We start from the raw sequence: 10,380 nt of genomic DNA on the forward strand, positions 1-10,380 counted from the left end.
GCCTTGTATTTGTAAATACTCTTTGGCTATTTGTATTTAAATGCTATATTTATTTTTCATTTGACAGTGCCATAGGCGAAATGGAAATGTATTTGTGGCATGTCCTGTTGTACAAAATATTTCAAAATAGTACATGTAAATTAATAAAATTGATCATGACTGTAGTAACAATCAGATTTTATTTACAGAAAATAAAAAAAATTTCTTGAATGGAAATCACTGTTTTCTTGTGAAACACCGTTTAGACTGACTTTCACATCAGTTTAATTAAGTGATCTATAGCAGCCTCAATTCCAAACACACGTATAAGTTTTCTAAAGCTGTTGGGTGCATTGTCCACAACTTTCTTTGTGTCCAAGTCAAGTGCTGTAGGGAAAAGATCAGAATTTATTTGTTACCCAAACTGTCATATAGTTTGAAGAGAAATAGTAAAGAAAAATCTGACATATTTCATTTTAGTACAAGGAGATCCATCATTGGAGGGGTGATGTTTGTTTAGTTCAAAGGATAATTACAATACTCCTTTGAAGACATTAATATGAACCTCACGAACTATTTTTTTTTAAAAAAAAAGCATAAAAAGATATTAGTAGCACATGTGCTGATGTGGAAGTTGAATGAATTCCACTAAACATCAGCTGCGGAATCCCACCAACTCAAACTGACACTCTGCCAAAGTTTGAACGGGGAGGGGAAAAATACATTTACCAGACATCACAAAAGCCATTCTTCTAGTCAATTGGGACCCACCCTCATTAGAAATCAGACTTTAAACATCTGTATAAGATGGCAAGGGAATAGAAAAAAATGGCACAGTATTGTTCCTATCAACTTTCTTAAAATCCCAGAAAATCATCTATAATGGATTTTGTCAGTACTGGCAGTTAATAGTAACACACAACTCATAAAATCCCTACAGTGTGGAAACAGGCCAAATGGCTCAACAAGTCCACTCTGCCCCTCCGAAGACATCCCACCCTGACTCATTCCCCATATCTAACCTAAACATTACTGGACACCATGGGCAATTTAGCATTGCCAATCCAGCTAACCTGCACATCTTTGGAGTGTGGGAGAAAACCCACACAGACAGTGGAATTGAGCCCAGGTCCGTGGTGCTGTGAGGCAGCAGTGTGAACCACTGAGCAACCATACCACCCAACTTCCTTAATAGATTAAAATATTTTTATAATAGACAATATTTATAGGCTGCAGGACTGTTTGTTTCTTCTAGCATGATTCTGACAATTAAACTTGAGGTTTTGGATAGATGAGATTTAGTCACGGCTGAATACGGGCAAAAATATAGTCCAAAAAGCATAGGTTTAAGTTATTTCTTGGCTATTCTTTGAACATTAATAACCAGCTGACAATTTTTTCTGGTTTCTGTGATCAGTTCATGCTTGGATACCTACCCTCTGCTGGTACTTTTGTCAAGAGATCCAGCACTGGAGCAACAACTCCTTCTTCACTTACAAATATTTTCCAGAAAATCTTCAGCTGAATCCTGTAAGAGAGATATGTCTGACAATTAAAACATGCTTTTGATTTTACAAAACAAAATCAATTGAGTGGTAGATTCTGATTATTGGAGATGTGCATGGCATCAGCAATGTTTAAATGATGCAATATTTGTATAGGAAGCTTTCTTAAAGTCCTTGGGACTGTTCAAAGTGAAGATTGGTAAATGACAGGGATATTTTTTAAAGTTAAACCTGCATCTGTAAGTATATTTATCCATGTCCATGACAGGACTAAACATGGACAGAACTAGTGTATAATTTTTAGAAAGGGAGCTACTCAAAATAATTAACATAAAAGAATCAATAAATGAACTTGGGGCAAAATAAGTAGCTACAACTGAAGTTTCAGATCACATTTAGAATGGGAGACAACAAGGTGCAGGGCTGGATGAACACAGCAGGCCAAGCAGCATCATAGGAGCAGAGAGGCTGACGTTTCGGGCCTAGACCCTTCATCAGAAAAGGGGGAGGGGAAGGGGGTTTTGAAATAAATAGGGAGAGAGTGGGAGGCGGATAGAAGAGGGATAGGTGGAGAGGAAACAAACAGGTCGAAGAGGCGGGGATGGGGCCAGGAAAGGTGAGTGTAGGTAGGGAGTTAGGAAGGGGATAGGTCAGTCCAGGGAGGACGGACAGGTCAAGGGGGCGGGATGAGGTTGGTCGGTAGGAGATGGGATTTTGTTTAGTGTTTTTTTTTTGCTTCCATTTGAGTTATATATAAGGACTTAAATCAAAAGATGATACATAACTTGTAAGAGTGAAATCACAATGGGCAAACTGCAATGGACAGTACCTTGGGATGAGGTTATTGATTTGCTTGCCGAGCAGGCTTGTTTTTATTCAGACATTTCGTCACCGTGCTAGGTAACGTCATCAGTGAGGCCTGTGATGAATCGATGTTGTTCTGCCGCACTTGCAATTTATACTGTCTGGTTCGTAATGGTGAATAGTGTTATTTCTGGTTTTGATCTGTATAGGTTTGTATATGGGGTTCAATTCTATGTTTGTTGATTGCATTATGGGTGGAGAACCATGTCTCTCGGAATTCCCCTGCTTCTCTATGTTTGGCTTGGGCTACAATAGTTACATTGTCCTAGTTAAACTGATGGCCTTCGTTGTCCAAGTGTACTGATAATAAGGAAAGTTCATCGTGTCGTTTTGCTGCTAGCTGATGTACCTAGCATGGTGACGAATAGTCTGAACAAAAACAAGCTGCTCAGCAAGCAAGTCAACAACCTCACCCATAACCCGAGCTACAAATCTTTGCTAAAACTTTAAAGTCCCTTGGGATGATCAGAAAAAGAAAACATAGATTACTTTGAACCTTTTTTTTATTTTATGGGAGCCTGAAGAGCAATTTCTTAAGATAGTCATTATCAATCTCGTACAATTAATAATTTTATTTATTAATGCAAACCAGAAGAACTACTTTAAATAATGAAACTGAGTTGTTAGGATAAGCCTTTCAAATAATAAATGCAAGCTACAATAATTAAATATAAATGTTAAAATCATTGACAGAGTGCAAATGTTATCACAAACAATAAACGTTTAATGTAGTCTCACCCAGGAACTTTGGAGCATTCCAGTACCATATATTCAGAGTTTAATCCCCCTGGAAGTCTGATTACCTCGGGGTACTTCTCCTGGAAAAAGGGAGTTGCACACTGAAACTGTATTCAACACTCGTCTGCTGTGGCATGTAATTGAGTTATTCTTGCATAAATGAAAAAGCTAAACTGGATTACTGGTAGTGGGACTAGTTTGATGATCTATGTAATTTAATTGTTTAAGTGGGAGAATGGCCTGATGCTAATACTCGATCGAGTCCAATTGAGTTTTCACTGGTATCGAATGCGAAAATAAGAATTGCTTTTGAAGTAGAAGAACAGTAATCCTCTAATTGCTTCTGCTTTCAACCTAGATGGAAGTTTACAATACCTTTTAGTCCTATAAGCTGTTCTTAATATCACATCTAGAGGATCGAAATTCTCATTATAGTTGTGAGTGTAAAATCCATAATGTGCATTTTTAATGGTCCTCCTAACAGATAGGCATATCTCAGATCCTTTCAGCAGGAAATGAGGAAGCAAGGTAAAGTTCTAGGAGTGAATTCCAAAGAACAGCAACACAAAGGAACAGAGGAATTGCTTTCCATCGTTGGAACAGAGAGAACAGTAAGAAAGCAGGGTGGAGGGTGTGGAGAGATTTGAAAATTAAATTGAGGACTTTGAAAGGCTGGATGATTGGGTAGCTCTACACCAGTCTTCACAAATCAGAGCAACCATGCCAATTTCTGGTTAGCATGTACTAATGAATTGTTCACTTTATACAAAAATTACCATTTAGTGGAATTGGAGCAAATGAAAGTTGCTCAGCTTTAATTCCGGTCATAGCTGCACCGGGAGAGTTAAATCTCCCTTCTAGTAAGACAACTAGAACCATTGCAATCCGATTCAATTCCATCAATTTAACTTGGCTCCACATTATGTAAAAAAAAAATGAACCACATCATCTTAACTTGATATTATCTCACAACTGAGCTTCTACCTTGGCTTTCTATTCCTGGCAAAATCTTGCCTTTGGAGCTTTCTCTTTGCACACCTGGTGGATGTGCTGCTGTCTCCTGCATCTTGGGCAGACCAAAGACATCCCATTGCATTGAAATGAGGTGTTTAAAATTCAGATTGGAAATAATCAATATAAGTGGCCAACTGTAGGGAAGCATCAAAATTTACTCAGTTCTGAAGAATAACTTGAAATATGAACTTTTTTTCTCTCTCCAGAGATGCTGTTTGACCTAGCATTCTCTGTGTATGTTTCAGATTACCAGCATCCATCCACAGTACTTTGCTTTTCTCAAAACTTACTCATAGTTTAAGGGCTTTTAAAACAATCTTTGAAATTTCCCGTACAGTTCTTTGCCTTTTCCCCCCTCTCTTTACATGTAAAAGCTACTAATCCAAGGTTTAATTAGGCCTCATAATTTCTCATTTCCTGGCTCAGCTTCATTCTTCCCCATACGTATTAACAAAAGATGTGGGACACTTTTAACAACTTGCATTTGTAATGTTTTTTGTTTCGAACACATAAATAAACCTTACAAGCAGCTGCCCAGGGTTCTTTCCAGTGGTACTATGATTACAGCTCAAGCAGCTGGTATGAGAAACTGGAGGATTTGCTAAAACTGGAGCCCAAGTTTTGTAGTTCCTTTTATGAACCAATCTCCAGGGTCATCAATGGTTGACACCTGTTAACATCTACTTGCACAAAGAAATTTGCTGTTATAACTTACCATGTTGAATCCATAAGCCATTTATGGACACAAAGTTTGTGGTAGAGTTCTTTAGCCAGTCAGGGCAAAGTGACTTCATGGCCAATGAATCATGGGATGAGAGAGACAAAAAAGCACAAGTGCCAGAATATTTATGAAGCTGTGGTGCAAGTTCTGACCATGGCTTAACTAAGCTGATATATAGATGAATTATTTGTGATTGGAAAAATACACAGGATATTTGAATAAAGACAAGGCAATGATTAGATTATCCAAAGTGTAAAACCGGTAACAACAGCTGATGCATCGAGGATATATAAAATACCACATCACAATACAATAATGCAATAGCGTACAAGGGCTGGATTTACTTAGTTTGTTGAAGATTGAGAGCTAGGTAGATTGAGAAAACAGACTCCAATGCAAATAAAAACTGCAACTAAAACAAGGAAGAAACAAATCAACACATATCAGTACTAGAAGTCAAGCCTTATAATAAGGCCTATTTATATAGTAGTGATCCTGTGGAAAGAAAAGTTGTGTATAGACAAATGTTGACATATACTGGCCAGCTTTGTAGCTGAATACCTAACTGGCATTCTTACAAAAAAGGAAAATATGCTTGAACTGAAGGAAAGTTCTGAAGTTTACTGATTTGAATATTTTTAAACCTAACCTCACTAACACAGCCATTGTCTTACAGCCTACCATTCTGAGAGGTCCTAGACATAATTAGTTTAAATATCTCTGATATCCCTGCCCAGTCTACGATTACGCTCATTTGAGGGGATAATGGTCAATGGGGAGATTCCGTTTATATTTACTGTATTAATCAGGAATACCGTCTTCCACTACATTTGGCATGTCTGAGTCTTTTATCTTCAAGGACCACTTTAGTCCATACTTTGCAGCCTGATGTAAAATTTAAATTAATGTTCCCCTTATTTTTTATGCAGTCAACATGCAGATTTTCTTCTTTCCCTGAAAATGTTTTCAAAGAAAATATAATCCTTAGCATTTTTCTGAAAATTTTGAAAATCCTATTTGTTGTGCCAAAATATAGCATTTTGCCCGAGTTGTGGAAACTAGAACCAAATGTTCAATTTCATTTTTGCCTAATTTTTCAGCAGGCAGTACCAATCTCTCAGAGCATCTGGGTTTGCAAAGTATTATATCAAACAGATAACACAGTAACAACTTAATTTGGAATTTGCCATATTTTAAGTGATATTGCTTGCCATAAATGTAACCAGCTTATATTTAAGAAGTGAGCATCTAAATGACAAAGATTATTATATGTTAGATCTAATAAAATTAAACCCAGATGGCTTTGGAAGACTGTGGTAAATATAATTAATTGCTGAGCTGAAAACGGAATTCTCACGCTCAATACTAACATTAAATGTGATCTTAAGAACATAAGAACTAGGAGCAGGAGTAGGCCATCCGGCCCCTCGAGCCTGCCCCGCCATTTAATAAGATCATGGCTGATTTTTTTGAGACTCAGCTCCACTTACCCGCCCACTCACCATAACTCTTAATTCCTTTACTGTTCAAAAATTTATCTAGCCTTGCCTTAAAAACATTCAGCGAGGTAGCTTCAACCGCTTCACTGGCCAGGGAATTCCACAGATTCACAACCCTTTGGGTCAAGAAGTTCCTCCTGACCTCAGTCCTACATCTGCTTCCCTTTATTTTGAGGCGATGCCCTCCAGTCCGAGTTTCACCTGCTAGTGGAAACAACCTCCCTGCCTCCACTTTATCTATTCCCTTCATAATCTTAAATGTTTCTATAAGATCTCCCCTCATTCTTCTGAATTCCAATGAGTATATTCCCAGTCTACTCAGTCTCTCCTCATAATCCAACCCTCTCAACTCTGGAATCAACCGAGTGAATCTCCTCTGCACCCCCTCCAGTGCTAGTATATCTCTTCTCAAGTAAAGGGACCAAAACTGCACACAGTACTCCAGGTGTGGCCTCACCAGGACCCTGTACAGCTGCAGCATAGCCTCCCTGTTTTTATTTATCCCTCGAGCAATGACAGACAAAATTCCATTTGCCTTTTTAATCACCTGCTGCACCTGCAATCCCACCTTCAGCGATTCATGCACAAGGACATCCAAATCCCTCTGCACAGCAGCGTGCTGCAATTTTTTACCATTTAAAACATAGTCCATTTTGCTGTTATTCCTACCGAAATGGATGACCTCACACTTATCAACATTGTACTCCATCTGCCAGACCTTTGTCCACTCACTTAGACTATCTGTATCCCTCTGCAGACTTTCAGTGTCTTCTGCACACTTTGCTCTAAGCCAAATTCTGACTAAAATTCTTGCCACAAGATCTGCATTTGCAAGCAATTCCTCAATTTAAAATTTATTCTTTACTTCATGGAAGTTATCCACTAAATGAACAGACTTGATTATCTTACACAAATTAATAATACTGGCAGACTTCTGTCTTGTGGAAGATGTTTCTGAAATTCATTTGTAATGTGTGTTTCAACATTACTCAAATATATTGATGAAGAAAAGCTTGTAGCCTGTCACTTCTATGTAATGCATTTCCAAGTAAAATATTTATTGGTAAATCAACTGCACATTATCTCTCAAGAAAGTACAGTGATGATGTCACAACTGTTTAGTGCTACAAATTTACCTCTATTTAACAACCAATATAATTTGATTTGATTTACTATTGTCACATGTGTCGAGATACATGTGGGAACATGCAGCAGATGATGTTACCCTGTGTTTATTGACCTTGTTTATCTCAGTAGTAATAGTTTCAGGTTTGGAAGGTGCTATTGAAGAAGTTTTGGTGAGTTGCCAGGCTGCATTTTGTAGATGGTGTACAATAGTATCACTGTGCCCCTGTGATAGCAGGAGTGAATGGTTAAGGTCGTGGTTTGGTTTCCAAATAACAGACTGATTTGTCTAGAAGAAGTCAAGCTTCTCGATTCTTGCTGGGAGCTGCATTCATCCAGCTAAGTGCTAAGCACTCTATCACATTTCCAACTTATGTCATTCCAACTGACGGACAGGCTTTGGGAATCAGATTGTGAGATACTCCCCATAAAACTTCCAACCTCTTGTAGCCCTGTATTTATCTGGTTAATCTTATTACAGTCAATGTTGACCCTCAGGATTTGATTGTGGGGATTTCAGCAATGGTAGTATTGTGGAATGTAAAGGGGAGATGTTGGTACCTGTTAACCATTTCTCTGAACTTACTTCAATATTTACACTGATTTATTTACGTTTGCTCGTAGCAAGTATACAGCCTGCTGAGAAGTGCAGTTCTTTAAAACAATAGGAATGTCAAAGCACTTCTGCACTCTTGGCTCCCACCCTCACCTCTGCAGTCCCAGCTCCAAAGACTTATCAATGCCAGAGAACAGCTGTGGGTGTGATCGGTATGGAGCAAGAACTGGGATAAGTGTGAAGGGAACTACAAGTGCATTGGGAAGAGCTAGAGAAATAATTAAAATGGCATATAACTTCATTGGAATTGTGCCATGCCAGTAGGCCTCGCTACTTACTTTGACAATGAATCCAGACTATAACAGAGAGAGCAATTTCCCACCACAGGATTCGAGAAAGATACGAATGTAGTTTTAAATGCACTGAGTGGCATATATCTCCACAAGGTCTGGACCACAAATTTAAGTGTTTCCTGTAGATTAACGATACATATATTGGATCTGCTTGAGAGGCATTGACCTAATGACGTATCTCGACTTAATGTAGTTACTGAGTGATGAGGCAAATTTTTCGCTAAGCAGTGGCAATTTGTCAATTAAGAAGGATTATTGCTTGCTAAACCCCTTAACAGCCCAACTTGCCTTCATTAATATTTCTATCTTACCAAACATGATGAACAAGCTAAGTATTGAGAATTCTCAAATGGCAAGCAGAGCGAATACCTGGTGACTTCAGCCTGCGGTTTGGTTTGAGGGACCTCCCTCTGGGATACAGGCCCCTGAGCTCTCAGACGACACTGTACTGGCATGAGCTGCATGCAACCCATGTCCACGAACATTAACATTTGTCATGTGCCAGCCTCAATAAATCCTTATGGCACATCTTTGATCCAACTTTGCACTCAATGCAGCACTTCAGGACACATCAGCAAATAGAACTGTAATGCTGCAGCAAGGACACTGCTCAGGGACACATATCCAGCTCAAGGACTTGATCAGGCTGTATCTCTGGCCTGTTCACTTACTGGCATAGTGCTAACTCACTCTGAGCTTATCTGGATGCTCACAGCATCTCTGCCATTAAGTAGCCATTGGTTTTACCCATCATTTCTGCCAAAATTGCCTAACTTCACATTTCTCAGTGTTAAATTACAAAGGAATGAGGGCAGAACTAGCTGAAGTGCACTAAGAAAGGAGTTGAGTAGCAAAGGCAGTTAAGGAACAATGGCATAAGTTTAAGAAAACAGCTTATGACTCACAATAAAGCACAAGCCACAATAAGCCATGGGAGGCAATGGTCTATCGGTATTATCACTGGACAGTTCATCGAGAGACCCCAGTAATGTCCTGGGGACCTGGGTTTGACTCCTACCATAGCAAATGGTGGAATTTAGTAGATTAAATAAATTAACTAAATCTAAGGAAGGAAGCTGATGTCTTTATCTGGTCTGGCCTCCATGTAATTCCAGAGCCACAGCAATGTGGTCGACTCTTAACAGCCCTCTGGGCAATTAAGGTCAATAAATGCTGGTCTGGCCAGTGATGTCCTCATCTCATCAGCTAAAAAAAACTTAATGGAGTTTAGAAGAATGAGAGGCGACTTTATAGAAGAATACAAGATTCTTACAGGACTTGGTAGGATGGATGAGGATGGGTTGTTTCTACCCATTTGGAAGAGCCTAGGACCAGTAGGCATTATCTCAGAGTAAGGGACCATACAGTTAAGACAGAAATGAGAATTTCTTCTCTCAGACCATACTGAATCTGTGGAATTCTTTACAATTCTAGTCAATCAGCTTTCCGAATTAGAATTTAGTTTCCCAGATCCAGGTTCACAGGTTGATTTATTAGTATCCATTGTGATATTTTACTGGTACACAAACAAAAGTATAAAAGCACCTTACTGAGGTAATGAATCGAAAAGCAAGATTCTGTTTTTCAGAATGCAGCATTGTATTAAAGGATTAACGTTTTCTTCAGCATGAAATGCTGAAGCACATTTACTTTGTGTTGGCAAAAATGTTGGTGTTTTTAACTTTGCATGGAAGATGTTAATATCTGCCCAGACATCTCTTGAATCCAGGATAACAAGGTGTAGAGCTGGATGAACACAGCAGGCCAAGCAGCATCAGAGGAGCAGGAAGGCTGACATTTCGGGCCTAGACCCTTCTTCAGAAATGGGGGAGGGGAAGGGGGTTCTGAAATAAATAGGGAGAGAGGGGGAGGCGGATGGAAGATGGATAGAGGAGAAGATAGGTGGAGAGGAGACAGACCGGTCAAAGAGGCGGGGATGGAGCCAGTAAAGGTGAGTGTAGGTGGAGAGGTAGGGAGGAGATAGGTCAGTCCAGGGAGGACGGACAGGTCAAGGGGGCGGGATGAG

General features: G+C 39.2%; 1 protein-coding gene across 2 annotated transcripts in view; it reads right to left on the reverse strand.

Moving 5' to 3' along the window:
• Positions 1-210: 210 nt before the first annotated feature.
• The window catches only part of LOC109918502 (centromere protein P), a 14,389-nt gene continuing 4,219 nt past the window's right edge, over positions 211-10,380 (reverse strand). For both annotated transcript variants that reach the window (XM_048606198.1, XM_020518440.2), the window contains exons 2-4: positions 3,087-3,166; positions 1,416-1,507; positions 211-366 (exon numbers count right to left, since the gene is read on the reverse strand). In XM_048606198.1, the coding sequence (XP_048462155.1) occupies positions 254-366; positions 1,416-1,507; positions 3,087-3,166 (285 nt within the window). In that variant the 3' untranslated portion in view covers positions 211-253. The remainder of the gene's footprint in view (positions 367-1,415; positions 1,508-3,086; positions 3,167-10,380) is intronic.

Source organism: Rhincodon typus, chromosome 16 (assembly GCF_021869965.1).
Source record: "Rhincodon typus isolate 14 chromosome 16, sRhiTyp1.1, whole genome shotgun sequence".
Taxonomy (NCBI): domain Eukaryota; kingdom Metazoa; phylum Chordata; class Chondrichthyes; order Orectolobiformes; family Rhincodontidae; genus Rhincodon; species Rhincodon typus.